Genomic DNA, 15,892 nt, shown 5'->3' with positions numbered 1-15,892 from the left:
CCAAAAACATGCAGCACCAATCAGTAACTTTAATAACGTCTTGACACAGTTTCTTTTTGGCCAAGCTTTTCGTTCTCTCCCTTTGAAAATGACAAAAGAGGAGGGAAGACTAAATCATACCTACCTATGTGTTCCCTCAGCAGGGATGATATTACATGAGAAAAGTTAATTTTCAGGAGGAACAGATCTGAAAGCAGCGCAGAATGCCTGAGAGCTGCACTGACTTAGATTCTATTATATTTATATTTTTTGAAATGTAATGTGCTACCTGAATTTTGTGTTTCCTTTTACACAAATAAAACATTTCCACCATAAATTGGTGCAGAAACTTTCACTAGAATGCAGGAAATAAAGTGTTTAACGATCAAAATTTCCAGGGGGAGGTCCCCTTAGACCCCCCACTCATGTATCTCAGCATTTAGGATCTTTAAAACGGTTTAATCTTTTCATCTCATTCTTGTGAACAAAATATTGTATATTGTGATGTATGTGACAGTGAAGTACCTTTACCTTTTATTATTTATGATGTGGACAACTATCAAAATCAAATGAACACAGTCAAACATCAAGTTGATACAATAAAACAAGACAAACAAACAAAACTATATTACTTACTAGCTCGCATCTGTCCTGCAAAAAAAGCCAGTCCGATATTTACGCTCGGTCACTCTCTCTTTTCTCTTCCTCTCTTCCTCCGACTATATCTTCTTTGTTCTCTTCACAACCTCTTCTTGTAGCTTGCTTGCTGAAGAGTCTTGCTGGTGAGTTACATGGTGCGGTAAAGCATCCCGCCATTCACATGATAGGTTTCATGCCCAGGATTCCAGTGCTACATAATGCAAAACCAGGCGCTCCGAGCCAAGAGTGGTAATGATAGAGACGCAATTCTCCCTATTGCAAGTCAGTGTACCATTAAAATAATTTTGAAGCTGTTTTAAGATAAAATTACTTCATGATGTTGTTTTAAATTCACATGTACAAATACATTACGGTGAGTGAGTATCTTCTCAGGTCTATTAATAGCTGTCTATCCAGCCAAGTGTTGGCGTTTGATCCTCTGTGGCAGGTCGTCAGTGTGATAAAAGCTGCTGGCATCGCTCCATTGTCAAGTTGCGGGTTAATCTGGCAGCAAAGTTTAAGACTTGAATGGGGCTTAAAGGCTTACAAGAAACCTGAGTCCAGCTTCCTCATCCTCTTGTCTCTAAAAGACACTCTCCCTCTGTCATTTTCCTAAATATTTTACATACATTTTTCATAATCAAATAAAATGTTTCCATAGGCAGAGTAATGTTGACCAAGTATTGTGTGCATGCTGTGACTTTGACCCTCATAGCATATTATAGTACTGTCATCTCGGTCACAGTTAAAAGTCACGCTAGCAGCAATGCCCGAGGGATGGCAATGTCGGTTAGTCGATACACCACTTTGTTCATGAATGAAACAACTCAGTTGTGATGAAATTTGGGACAGAAATTCGTGGTGCCCAGTTGTTAAATTCCAATGGCTTTGGTGATCTCCTGACTTTTCATGTAAAGCCATCATCAGGTGACAATTTTAATTTGTCTAATACTTTTTATGACCAAATACCAGACAAACTTATGACATCGGCCATAGTCGTACTTTGTGTTTAGTGCTAATTAGCAAATGTTAGCATGCTAAACATTAAATGTAAACATCCACATGTTAGCATTATCACTTTGAGTATGTTAGCATGCTGATGTTAGCATTTAGCCCAAAGCACAGCCTCTCAGAGCTGCAAGCATGGGTTAAGACTGTTAGTCTTGTGCAGGGTTAGCTGGTTCTGGGCTTGTGTTCTCCGCAATTTATTGTGAGGATGTTATTTTGTGTGTGTGTGTGTGTGTGTGTGTGTGTGTGTGTGTGTGTGTGTGTGTTGCGTCACTAGACTGTGCATTGTTAAGTGGATGTAAAATATATAACATGCATTTGGCCCAAGCCCTTAGTGTATGTGATGTAGCAATCATAATGGCGGCATGCTTTCAATCCACCAATTAATGTGTGTGTGTAGCTGTCAATCTCTAGATAGTTTCCTCAGAGTAGATCCTGCATTCAGTGATCGCATGCAATCTCCATTGTGAGACATGCCTCTGTGTGTGTGTGTGTGTGTGTGTGTGTGTGTGTGTGTGCCATTAAGTGAGCCTGTTTGAGTTGCTCTGCTCAGGTGATCTCCTTTATTAGTCTTGTGTCGCTGAGTGCGTCTGCTGAAAGCGTGTTGTCAGTGATTGGCATAAAGATGAAGAGACTCTCCCCTACTCTCACGCTCGCTCCCCAGTGTCCCTCTATTTCACTCTCTGTCATCCCTCCATCTCTCTCCATCTTCTGTTATTCCCAATAACTATCTTTCTCTCTCATTTTCTTCTTCTTCATTTTCTTTTCTAGTTCTTTTTCATTCCTTCTCTTTGCTTTTAGTTATTTTCTTCTTTCGCATCCTTTTATCAGTTCCTCTTGGTCTTCTTCTGTCCATCTCGGCCTCTTTTCATTTTGACTTCTTCTCGTTCAGCATCTTTTCACCAATAATATTATCTGCAGTTTATTCATCAGCAGTTCGTTGATGCATCTGTCTCCCTTTCCCTCCTTACCTTTGCCCAACTCCCTCTCCTCTTTCTCCACCTCGTCCATCTCTGTCATCTGCCCTCTATTCATTACTAGTTCACTCAGTCAACAGACCACATCAGCCAGACAGCAGATACATATCACACATATCAAATAGATCTCTTTGTGTGCCTCTATACAAGTGTTGGTGACCAACAACGTTCACTGTGTGAGTATCTGATGAGCAGGAAGGAACTTTTGAACTTTCCTCTGTGCCCACAGTCTTTCTTTATCCTCTTATCTCAGTCTGCAGTTAGACGATACCAACAATTGCTGTTGTTGTTATTGCTGTGCAGCCTGCAGTTTAGAGTTTTGTCATGCTCACTGCCCCTGGGGATACGTGAGACAGATTTCTGCTCAGATCCTATCTTAGGTCAAGACTATTAGTTCTTCCAACTCCAATTAGCGGAAAGAAAACTTGGAGGTGGAACTGTAATTGACAAAAGTGATCAAGATCTTTCTTGTCTTTTTGATAACTTAAAAGAAATAATGTACACATGGTTAAATGTAAATCTGTAATAAATATTTTAGTGTTCATTTTGCAGTCATCAGAAAATGATTATGTGTATGCAGATGAAGGATAGAGAGCAAATAGCAAAAGAAAGAAAAACAAACTTTATTATTGTTTGCATTTCTTTCTTTTGCTATTTGCTCTCTATCCTTCATCTGTTCTGTGGTGTCTGGCTGTTAACCCCTGACACTAGCCCGTATGTATTATATATTGGTTGGGGAGCAGGCCAGGGCGGGGTTGACCCTTTGTGATATATTTAGAGCGGCCCCCGATGAATGTTTTATCCATGCTGCGTAGGCTCAACACAGGGCAGTCATTAAACATTCATATCTACCACTGAGATGACCTCCTGGAATATCAGCCCATCATCAATGAATTAACATCAGGCCATCATAAATGAGCTAACATCAGCTGTTAATGTAATGCCATCACACCTCACACCTGTAAGCCCATGGTACTCCTTGCACTTCCACTGACAGGGCAGAGATATATGTCTGTTTTGTTTTGTTTTTTGATGAGGAGACAAAATTTTTTTGTTATAAATGATTATATTTAAAAAGATTCCTAATAGTCACTGTCGGATCATGAAACAGATTGAGCATTTAGAGGATTTTGGCAGTCTCACCATGAAGAAAATTATAAGAAATAATTGGTGCGTTCATGTCTTTTGTTTTAGCTCCAAAATCAGGCTCTAATATATACATTCTGAGGGGTGGTTTCTGATTTAGGTGGTCACTTCAGTGGAAATTTTCTGTAAATTCATCATTTATTCTTCGGTTAGCTGGAGTACAACACTGACTAATTATCAATTTTAAATCCTTGCTGTATTGGACTAACCAATGTAAGTTGTGAAGTCCTAATTTGCGTCTTCCTGCGTTGAATGTGCATATTGGTGTGTAGATATACTGTTGAATACTTGTGTGGACATTTTTAGCATACAGCACAGCTGTGGCCCATGCTGCTACTGCTGTGTGTGTGTGTTTTGGCTCTGCGTGGCTTTGCCTCTCAGACACAGTTTAGCAACAGCTCAGCCAGCCTGCATTATTCATACAGGAGTGAGCCTGCAGATAGGGTTACCCCGAGGCAGTATAGTTGGTGCATTAAGGTGCCCATTGTAAATATAACTAGGGATACACTCACTCTGATGCACGTACACACACAGACATACAATACATATGCTCATATGTGCGTGCACATGCGCAAGAATGAACAGGGACGGATGAAGCCGAGGTAACCAGAGAGAGATGTAGAAGGTTGCAGGAGGTCACAAAGGCAAGCTGACGTGGACATGGGAGGATACAACCACAAATGCAACACACACATACTCACTCTGGGACAAAGAGGAGGACACCCCTGAAGGCCGAGACTCACACAGACACATGCACATCGGCTCTCCTTGTTAGAGGGACATCCTGCCAAAGTTGGTGTGGTGGCCAAGATGAGGATTCACTGCCGGACTCACAGGACGTACTAACAATAGGAGACACACAAAGGACTACACCGTCACTCTGTCACTGGGATAGCAGGGTCTTTTATCCATCATGTGACCCTGAGAAGTTACTTACAAACCTAAAGAGAAGAACAAGACCAGGAATCAACAAGTATTTTTGCTATGGTGGGTGGACTGACTGGAGAGACAACCAGTAAGATACTTTTTAAATTAATACGCATCTGCTTTTTTTAACACTCCTAAACGTGTATCCATCTCTTTTTACACACACAGAGAAAACTGTTTTTTTGCTCAGGCTTGAAGACGTACTGTAATGCGAGTGAGCACTGATGGCTGAGATTCCGACTCCATTACTAGATCGTATTTTGAAGGACTGTGGTTTCTGTTTGTCTCAGTGTGCATTATAGAACAACTGACTTGGGACAGAGTGTGTCACAGTGTGTGTTTCTGGGGTGTCACAGGTATAGATCAGATGGAGGAAAAAGGAGAGAAGACGTGAAAAACAAAATTGGGAATCAGAGGATGTAGCTACAATTTGGATTCTTCTTCTCAAGAGTACATATCATTATTGACATTGATACTGACCTGTATTTGCACATTTTGGGAATGTGTTCTTCCTCATCTTGTTTAGAATGATGTGAGTTAGGAGACATCATGCCACCTAAAAAAGGTGACCCAAAATCAGCTGCCAAGAAAGGCAAGTCAGAGGAGCCAAAGAAGGGAGGAAAGGATGATAAAAAGGGAGGTAAAGATGACAGAAAAGAAGACAAGAAAGATGACAAGAAAGGAGGGAAGAAAGCAGAGGAGCCACCAGCTAAGGGGAAAGGGAAGGATGATGGAAAGAAGGGAAAGGGGAAAAAACCTGTCAGCGAGTCAGAGGAGGAGTCAGAGGAAGAGTCAGAGGAGATGTCTACTGATGAAGATGAGGAAGATGACAGTGAAGAAGAGGTAGTTTCTAAAAAGCCAGCAAAGGTAGATAAAGGGAAAGGAAAAACAGCTCTAAAAGGTGCATCTAAGGCCATGGCTGTAAAGGGGTTTAAGCCTCCTCCTAAACACTCACCTGTTGATGAGGAGGAAGAGAATGGGGGGGCCCAGACAAAGAAAGGGATGGGTGCCATAAACCTGAAAAAGATGAGTGATGTTAACATCAAAGGAGCCTCCAAGGCCATGATAGGCTTTGCTGCAGAGGGACAGAAGAAGAACACAGGTGGAGCAAAAGCAGAAAAGGCAGATCCTAGGTCTCACCTCAAAGGAGCCTCCAAAGCCCTCACAGGCCTCACAGGGAAGTCCTCTCCTTTTAGCTTTCCCTCTAAACAACAGCAGCCAGAGAAAGCAAAACCAAAGAGAAACCTTAAAAGCACCTCCCGTCTCTTCCTACGACTCTCCAAGAAAAACAAGCCCTCTGCTGGTGGTAAACCACTTCTGGGCGCCAGCAAGCTATTTGCTGGGTTTGGGGCTAAATCACCTTCCGCTGATAAAAAGCCAGGTCTGTCTGGCTTCAGCTTGTTTAATAAAAAAGATGGCGCTACAAAAGAAACCCCACCACCTAAAAAGACTATAAATCTATCCAGTTTAGGAGGCAAGGGGAAAATGGCAACAGAGGCAAAGGGACTGGGAGGGAAATTCAAAGGAATGTTTGGAAAAAAGAATGCAGGATCAGGGTTTAAGGATAAAAGCTGGATGGTAGGAAGGATAGCTGCAGCAACTAACTGGTTGACAGGGAGGTTCCTAACTGCTAAGGGCCAAGGTCGGCTGGGGGCACCAGCACGAGGACGGGAACGAAAGCACCTGTCATTTGCTAACAGGAACACTAGAGGAAGACAGACACATCATTACGATGAAGCCTATGAGTATGATGATGATGAGTATGGATATGAGGAAGATTACCATGACAGGTGGAGACCTAGAGGCTTCCTGAGACAACCCATGACCTATGACCCATATGACCCATATGGAGAAGAAATGGATTACTATGATGATGATGAGTGGGAAGATGAATATGGTTACTATGATGAAGAGGACAACTTTTATTATGATGATGAGTTTTACTATGATGATGACGTGGATTACTACAGTTACCCATATGACTATTATGATGATGAGTATGAAGAGTACTATGGTGATGAAGGGATGGAGTATTATTATGGTGAAGATGGAATGCTGTATGCAATGGAGCCAGAGCCATACGGTTACTATGAAAGTGCCATGGATGACCCCTATGACCCTGAGCTGTATGGAGATTACTTTGACCACAATATGGGTATCTATGGGATGTCAGACCCATATGGCATGATGGGTGGTGGTTATGATGTTGTGCCAGGCCTATATAATGACCCAATGCTGGGATATATAGACCCTGCTGCTATTTCTAACTCCTATCAGCAACCTTTCTATATGGATGCTGGGCTGCATCCAGCTGAGACGGGACAGCTATATAGACAGGAGCAGCTGTCTTACCCTCTCGCTGAGCCAATTTCAGCAGAGCAGTTCAGGGTCCCCAGGCCCCAGGTTAGGCTATTTGGAAAAGACAGACTAGACGTGGAAACCCTACCACCTCCTCCTCATTCTCATGCCTCCTCTCCAATGTTTCCCCCTCCCTCCCCAGGTCATGCCCTCAACAATCTGGCAATTATGTCAGATATGCATTATGAGCAGTCCCTCCCCACATACCTTCCTGCACAGCCCTACTACCCCACTGTCATGAACCAACAACAAACCCCCATTCTTACTAGACAAACCCCTTCGCCAACACCTAAGATCATTCAACAGGAGCACTTCTCTCTGCCTCAGCCTACTCACCCTCCTTTCTCTGTTTTTCCAAGTCACTTGTCCCAATCTCCCTTACCACCACAATTGGCTCCACAAATGCACCAACCCCAAGACCCACAAATGTTCCAGATGGGGCAAATGTTACCAATGGTCCCACGAAGACAGCCACAGATGCCTCCACTGATGCATTCACCAATGCATTCACCAGTGGCCTCACCTAGGCCAGTGCGACGAATGAGTCCCATTCCATCCCCTCAGCTGTCACTGAGGCCAGGATCAGCTAGGGCAATGGCACCTCCTTCTCCCCGCCTCTCACCACATCACATGGACTTCCAAACAGGCATCCAGACAGACCCCCACCTCTCCCCTCGCTTCCATCGGAGAGGGCTCACTAACCGGGCTTCAATGGCAGGCCAAAGGCCAACTTCCGTACTTGACAGGCAGAGACCACCCAGCCCACCTGCTTCTCCACCACACCACAGGAGAGGGATGTTAGCTAGAGCTCAGCCATCCCTAACAAGAGGACGGGGGAGAATTGGGCTGAGCAGGGCTCCATCAACTATCCGACCCCAGTCCCCACTTTCTAGCCCCCTAGCTTCACCCCAGGGATCACTGAGGAAGAGATCAAGCCCACCAACTTCCCCAAGACTCTCTTTCAGACAGAAACCCCCTCCGGAGGCAGTGCCTCTGCCATCTACCAGACCGCATTTGTTCAAAGCTAGAAAACAAACGTCCAAGATGAGACGTTCTCCCTCTCCTCCCCTACCATCCCCACAAAGACAGAGTCCCCCTCTACGTGAGAGATCTCAGTCCCCTCCCCAAACCTTCCGCCCAACCTCCCCCCATCGTCCTCCCTCTCCTTCCCCATCAGGCATCAGTAGTCGCCCCCTCCCCACCCGTTCATCTACTCGCAGGCTGAGAGGTGGTGCTGGAGGTCGAAGTCACGTGCCCATGGGGGCTGTGAAACCCTCCCCAGCTAACCCCTATTTACAGAGACGCAGTAGACATGGACCCCCTGTCACTCAGCACGTAGCCCCATTCAGGTCCTCTGTACACAGTGGCCCAGCTCCTCCCTCAGGACAGATGGGGGGTGTAGGTGGTTCAACTATGTTAGCCAGGACAGGCTCCCGTCCTACAGGGTTAAGGGAGTCAACGCGACATGGTACTCCTCAAGGAGGCTTCCACAGACCTGTCGGTAGAGGCCAGCCGCTAGTCCGAATGTCCAGAAACCAGCCCTCTCTTCAATCTAGGCAGTCATTCAGAGCTCCTCCCCCAGTGCCTCCTGTCTCTCCACAGCCTTCTTTGAAACACAGTGGCCCTATTTCCCCCCAGCCATCAGTGCGTAGGCTGCAGAGTAGACCTCCTTCTCCACAACCACTGCACCGTCAATCTCCCCTGCCTTCCCGTTCAGCCTCTCCCATGCACCATATATCTCACCCGCCGTCCCCCTTTCCACACAGGGCTATGAGTCCCCAGAATGCAGGGCCAACATCTTTTCAACCTACAGGACCTCACCCCAGCCTTTCTCCTGGTACTCTCCCACCATCTCACAGTATCACCCAGTATGACTACACAATGATGGAGCCAGGCCCATCCCCAATGCTTACAAATGCTTTACCAAACCCCCAGTTTGTAGGTGCTCCCTTTCCTCCCTCTCCTATCAATTCCTTCATCCCTCATTCAACCACTGCTTACTCTTCTCCTTTGCAGAGATCCTCTTCCCCCCAAACACAGTATGAAGTCTACTCTCAAAACCTCCCTCAAACTGCACCCTTATCACCTTATCTGGGACACAGGCCCCAGAACCCTTATCTGCAGAATGCCAGCATCACCACACCTTTACAAAGAAGCCCTTCCCCCATACCCGGGGGTCAGGGCGAGATATCAGCTGATGTACAGGTGAGCCAGGGGTTGAGCCCATATTCCACTATTGGTCTATCCAATGCTTTGACACAGAACTCCCACCTGCGCAGCACCTCCTACTCATCTCCTCTATTACGCAATGCCAACCTCTATACAGCTGTCCTCTCTCCCCCACAGGTAGCAGCCCCTCCTGCCCCCTCTATACCCTCCTCCCCACACTTGTCTTCTGCTATGCTTACCTCTCAGCTGCGCAATGCTTCCTTTACCTCACCCCTTCAGCGACACCTCTCTCCCACGTCTCTTGCCTCTCCTGTCCCTGCACCCACCACATCTCAACAAGGTATAATCAGAGGTTCCTCCTCACTTTTCTCTGGTGGACTGAGGACCTCCCAAATTCAGGGATCCATGTTCAGGCTTCCAAGTGGCACTTTGACAATGTCTCAGGGACCTCTTGAGCTTCCAACTACCACTGATGTTGGAGGTGGTGTCAGTGGTGGTGGGAGGGTGTCACCCTCTATGCTCTCCAATGCCCTGCAGAACTCAAGCCTACGTAAGACCACCTATAGACTACCTGATGGCTCATTTGTCACCAGAACTGAACCTGTTGAACCTTCTTTAGGTCCATCACCCCTCTCATCCTCTATGCTGTCCTCTGCCTTGCTCAATCCAAGTTTGCGACAGGCCACATATCGATTGCCTGATGGCACTCTTGTCACCAGGACAGAGCCCACACCTGCACCCTCCCCTTCCTCATCTATGCTTTCTTCTGCACTTTTGAACCCCAATTTACGTAAAGCCACATACAGGCTGCCAGATGGAACTTTGGTTACAAGAAACGAGCCAGCACCGGAACCTGTCACCCCTTCCTCCTCTATGCTCTCCTCTGCTCTTCTCAATCCTAATGTTCGCAAGGCATCTTATAGATTACCAGATGGTTCCATTCTAAAACGTCCAGATGAGGAGACACAGAATGCTGAGACTACAGTCTCATCACCGGGGTTATCAAGCGCCCTAATGAATGCTAACCTGCGTAAGGCAAAGTTTCAGCTCCCAGATGGATCAGCATTGTTTTCACGAAACCAAACCCAAGCTCCCACCTCTGGCTCCTCTGGTCCTCTCCTTTCTGGTGCCATGCTTAACACAAACCTCCGTGGTGCCTCCTACAGACTCCCAAGCACATCACTATTAAGGCAGCCTGGTTCTGTTGATACCTCTGAGTCACGCTCCCTCGACCTTTCAAAGGCTCTCCGCAACCAGAACCTCCGATCTGCCACCTACCGTTTGCCAGATGGAACTCTGATGACCCCCTCTCAACCAAGTACTGCACCCCGCACACTTGACTTGTCTAATGCTTTGTCAAGGAACCCAAACCTTCGTGGGGCAAAGTACCGTCTCCCCGATGGTAATATCATGACACGGCTTGGTGCCCCTAGCACCCCAGAACCTCGCACACTTAACCTCTCTGGTGCCCTGCAGAACCCTCATCTCAGGGGTGCCACTTTCCGCCTACCTTCCTCATATGCTGTAGTGTCACCCCAGGTCCAGGGATCCAACCCTGAACAGCACTGGGCACAGGGCTCCGGGGTTGAAGGCTTGGGACTGCAGCAAGAAATGGATATGTGGGGTGCAGAGAGGGTTCTACCTCACGGGACAGTGCAGAACCTCAATAAGTGGTCCATGTATAGAGACGGGGAGCTCCTTGATCCCTACAGCCTGATGGGCCAAGGACATGTGGGGCATGAACCAGGGGAGTGGAATCTCAGCAGGGAGGGGGAACCACAGGGGCACTGGTTTGACAAGGTAAAAGTTTTGAATACATGACACACACTACAAGTAGACACAATAGCTAATGGTGACCACTATATTATATGTCTTTATGTTTATGCAATCTTGTAGTTGCACATGAAATATTCGGGAGAAAACCTGGCACAATAGTGGAGATGAAGGGTAGAGTACTATGAGGGATGGTAGCTTAATTATATGTTGATGGTTTTTGAAAGAGCATGATAGTGATGATAGGTAGTGGGCACAATGAGCTAAATAGGTAAAATGTGTAAAGCACATATATTTGGTGAGAGAAGGGCAAATGGGGATACTGGAGTCAATCAAGATTAGAATCATCCATGTAAGTGTGTGCATGTATTGATACATGAGCCGATTGTGCTAAGGGCTTCATGTCCTCATTTTAGAGTGTATATGTGCATGTTTTAGATGTACTCAATCAGAAGCCTGCCCACCATGACTCACCGGGAGCAACGTGAGGAAGATGGAGTGGAAGATATGACACAGCTAGAGTAAGTAAAAATATCACACACACCTGAGTTAACTTTGTCAGAGAGAGACCTATAATGTCAAGTGCAACAGTAAAATGTATAAAACAAAAGATACTTTTTTTTACTTTACCATTTCATTTATCATGATTTGAAATAATAATCTGCAGTATAGAGAATGAATGCTACTGCACATCTTTTACTCAGTGGGCAGTCTTACACACCAATAATAATTTTTGTAGCTTCAAATACACAATGGGTTTCAAGATTCTGGACAGGTTCTTAAAATTGAGTAATGTATCTGTGCAGGAATGGGACATGCCTATGGATTGATCAAAGAGATTGGCAAATTCCTTAGTGAATAAAGGCCATATTTAAATTCAGCACAGTGCAAAGATGCAAAAATGGTCTGGATGGAGTGAAAGGAAAAGTTCTCTGTTATTCTTAAATACCTTCGTCTTATTGCTTCTGTCTAGGGAGATGCATGAAGGGGCTGTTCTGCTTAACCTGAGGAAAAGATTTGAGAGGGAGCTTATTTATGCAAGTATCTGAGCAACACGAGCATCCAACATGCAACCACCTACATATAACCCTTATACTAATGAAAATGTCTTCAATCTATACATTTAAAGACAAATCATTTTATTTTGAGTTTGTGATGATTTTTCAAGCCTATATATTTATCTCTCTGTATCTTTTTTCTCCTTATTCTTTGTTTACTTTCAGACGTACATAGGTAGTATCCTGGTGTCTGTGAACCCCTATAAGATGTACAACATCTATGGGACGGACATGGTACTGCTGTACAAGGGTCATGCTCTTGGAGAGAACCCTCCGTAAGTCCTGGTCCCTCTGAAACTGTGAGGACAATAAACTAAAAAACAAACAAACTGAGCACTAGTTGTAGTTGTCAATACCTTCACACTTTAAAAACACAAAAATTTAGCTTAATCTGTACTATAAATTATTACTAATTATCATGTTCTATCTTTAAGCTTTTGTTGGCTCAATTCATTGCTTTTATCTCTTTAGATATCTGATAGATTGTTGATGCAGCTATTCTTTCTCCTTCAGGCATTTGTTTGCCATAGCAAACTCTGCTTATTCCAAAATGATGGATGCCAAACACAACCAGGTCATAATAATCAGGTAGGGGGCTGGCTCTCTATAGTCCTTATAAAAATCATCCGTCATCTGCAAATTTTAATTACTTTCCATGTACCTGTAAATCAGACTTCAATGTTTACCAGCCATGTATGATTTATAAATAGGAGTTTCATTCACCACTCCTGAATTCACTCCCTGCTGGTTTGTGTTTCACTTTTTAAATTCTATTCATCATATGTGCCTGAAAAATTTCTATACCATTGATCACACAGTACACAAGATAGACATTTAAACAGATAGAAAGATAGTTTTTACATAAAAATCCTGCATTCAACAGCAACATATTTTTAGTTGCATGTCATTCGTAACCTTGGTGCACACAGTGTCCATGAAGCTTCTTGGACAGTTAGGTTTCCATCTCCATTTGGATTAGTGTTTGTAAATTCATGAGTGTCTGTCTGTGGTTTTCTGGCCAGCAAACTTAAGACAGAGCCATCCTTCAGTCCTCTCAAGCTCCGTCTATCTGTCACAGGCGCCTCACTCCATGTCATGACTTATCTCCTGGAGGAGCAAACAAACACCCACAAACACACATACAGTTAGTTAGCAAGTTTACACCTAACTCAGATGTAAAAGCATAGACGCATATATAGTATATCCACACACTTGCACACAGGTGTGTGCTTTTAGATATTACCATAAACAATCATAGGAAATACAAAAAATTCCTACACATGTACCCATTCGCACACACCTGGAACACTCTAGCCGTTTTCGGAAGGAGACACCTGTAAAGAAAGCCCAGCCAGGTCTGTGCCAGGAGCAGATGATGTTTCCAAGGTGTGTGTGTCCATGTGCACGTGTGCAAACCCTGTGTTTGTGTGTGAGCCACTGAGTGCGTGATAAGGGGTAACTGAGGTCTGGTGTACAGTGACCAGTAATGGCCCGTTTTTTAGCTAACCAGCCCGTGAGTTGAAACCTTATGCTGGAATGTGGTCAAGGTGCCGGTGTCCCTAAATACCACACACACACACACACACACACACACACACACACACACACACACACACACATACACACACATACACATACACCTCTGCCCCCCTTTGGCCAAGCTTACATAATAGTGGTATTTAGCACTAAGCTGTTGGCAGTGGTGAAGCACAGTGTGTGTGTGTGTGTGTGTGTGTGTGTGTGTGTGTGTGCGTGCGTGCGTGCGTGTGTGTGTGTGCACGTGTAAGATCGTTTCAGGTGGTTTAACGTAAAAGTGGCCTTACCTAATGCAAGATTAGCCTGGTCTCACGTCACTTTGTCAATTAAGTCAAACTCACCAGTAGGGGGTGAGAAGGATCAAATAATCGATGCTCTAAGTGATTATTAAAAGCTGTGTGCAGTGGTGCTTAAAGTGCAGATAATGTTCACTCTTTGGCCATTGTGAGTTTCCACTTTTAGCAAATGGGATATCACAGCCCACTATGCCAATTGAGAAATTTCATCCTGTGTACCATTAAAAAATATTAAATACTAGCACTAGTTTTGTCACGAGGGCATCCAAAAAATGTAGTATGTGCAGATACAGTTTCTGCCATTGTCATTTAAAACATTTTCTGTTGTTTTATGGTTTGAATGATATAACAACACAAACCGTGAGTCAAATTCTGATTTTCTGTGCAGCTGTCATGGCTGCTCTGACATCCAGTTTGTGATGTAATCAACCATCATTTCAAGGGTTTCTATTGATTCTATTTTGTAGGCGTGTGGAAATAATATCACCGCAACATTAACAATAGCATCCATATGATCGAAATCATTTTGACCTGCTGCTGACACTACAAAACTACAAAACTAGAAACAAAAATCCTAAAACACATCTGGGCTGATTACCATAAAGCAAAATCTTGTGAGCTCAACTCTTATTAATGTATAAGTTTTCACAGGGCAGAAATATTTATTGAAACTCGGCCGAGGAGGAAATGGCATCAAGCAGCACTAAAAAGTGAGAACATAGTGTAATGCCAAACCAAATCTGAAGGATACTTCTTGACATGGGATATTTCTCCTTCCTTGACCTTGTGTTGGAACATCACAGGCTGTAACCTTTTGCTTACTTTAGCTCAGCAAATGATCCTAACATGACCTGGGGAAACCTCTGCGATAGTACACTAAAGAAGGACTAATCCTTTACATTTACTACAATACAATACAATACATTTACTTTAAATATGCTACTTAGTTTTCTGCGCCTTTAATTTTCTACGGCCAGTTATGTTCAGAAGCTCCTCTAAACATTTAGCTGAGGTGAAGACACACAGCCAGGATACTGAGGTAGAAAACCATATAAGTATATGTGTATCCTTCAAATGTATCATATTTTTCCTATGGCATACTTTATACATTGAGTGTGTGTTACTGTGTCTGTTTCAGTGGAGAGAGCGGATCTGGGAAAACAGAGGCGACCAAACTAGTCCTCCGCTACCTAACAGCAATACACCACAAAAGCAATCTTGCACAACAGGTACGAACACACATTATGCTAGTGCTGCCAGCTGATTTGGACACACACACACACACACACACACACACGCACACACACGTTCCCGTCTTGAAGGATGACTAACGCCTGTCTATGTCTCTTTTTCCATGTCTCTTTATCTCTGCTGGCTCTTCTTCGGTGCAGATTGAGGTAGTGGGGTTGCCTGCATGACTTGTGCTTTACATTTTGCAACTCATCTACACACATGGCCATAAGAATAGCAGGTTGCTGTGTTTTGCTGTGGTGTGTGACAATTTTCAGTAGAGATGTTGTGTTTTCTTGTGCATTTTTCTTTCACTTGCTAGATAAAATCTGTCTAGCATCCCCTCAACTGTCTGATCAGGGTCTGAATTAACTAATCTCAAATGGGCATTAAATAGCCTTTTATTTGACTACAGTTCACACAGAATCAACCGGTGCTTTGCATTTTAATTGTTTCTTGCTCTGTTGTTTTTAGCATATATGCTGGATGTATGCTATAGACGATCTATTACTGTCAGAGCAAGATATTTTTGATGCTGATGTAGGTTGTTGATACAGTGTGTGTCTGAATGCCCGGTAGATACTTGAGGCAGCTCCTCTGCTGGAATCATTTGGAAATGCCAAAACTGTACGGAACGATAATTCCAGTCGCTTTGGGAAATACATAGAGGTCTTTCTGGAGGAGTGAGTATGAAATAAATACACAACAGTTCCATTCTCAAAAAAGCTTTCTCAGTGAATTGTGTGTCATTTTATGGTGTTGTAATTAAAGTTTGTGCTATATAACTAAAGATAAC

At 44.2% G+C, this 15,892-nt stretch overlaps 1 protein-coding gene across 1 annotated transcript in view; it reads left to right on the top strand.

Annotated features, from left to right (window-relative positions):
- The first annotated feature begins 5,225 nt into the window (after positions 1 to 5,225).
- Positions 5,226 to 15,892, top strand: part of myo15aa (myosin XVAa) — a 47,740-nt gene continuing 37,073 nt past the window's right edge. The window contains 8 exon segments of the mRNA XM_046031650.1: positions 5,226 to 11,003; positions 11,415 to 11,497; positions 11,950 to 12,013; positions 12,200 to 12,309; positions 12,548 to 12,622; positions 15,005 to 15,095; positions 15,258 to 15,263; positions 15,676 to 15,830. Coding sequence (XP_045887606.1) covers positions 5,226 to 11,003; positions 11,415 to 11,497; positions 11,950 to 12,013; positions 12,200 to 12,309; positions 12,548 to 12,622; positions 15,005 to 15,095; positions 15,258 to 15,263; positions 15,676 to 15,830 — 6,362 coding nt within the window.

This window comes from Micropterus dolomieu, linkage group LG02, assembly GCF_021292245.1.
Source record: "Micropterus dolomieu isolate WLL.071019.BEF.003 ecotype Adirondacks linkage group LG02, ASM2129224v1, whole genome shotgun sequence".
NCBI classification, from domain to species: domain Eukaryota; kingdom Metazoa; phylum Chordata; class Actinopteri; order Centrarchiformes; family Centrarchidae; genus Micropterus; species Micropterus dolomieu.
The sequence above is the reverse complement of the archived record's forward strand: the minus strand, read 5'-3'. Positions and strand labels throughout refer to the sequence as shown.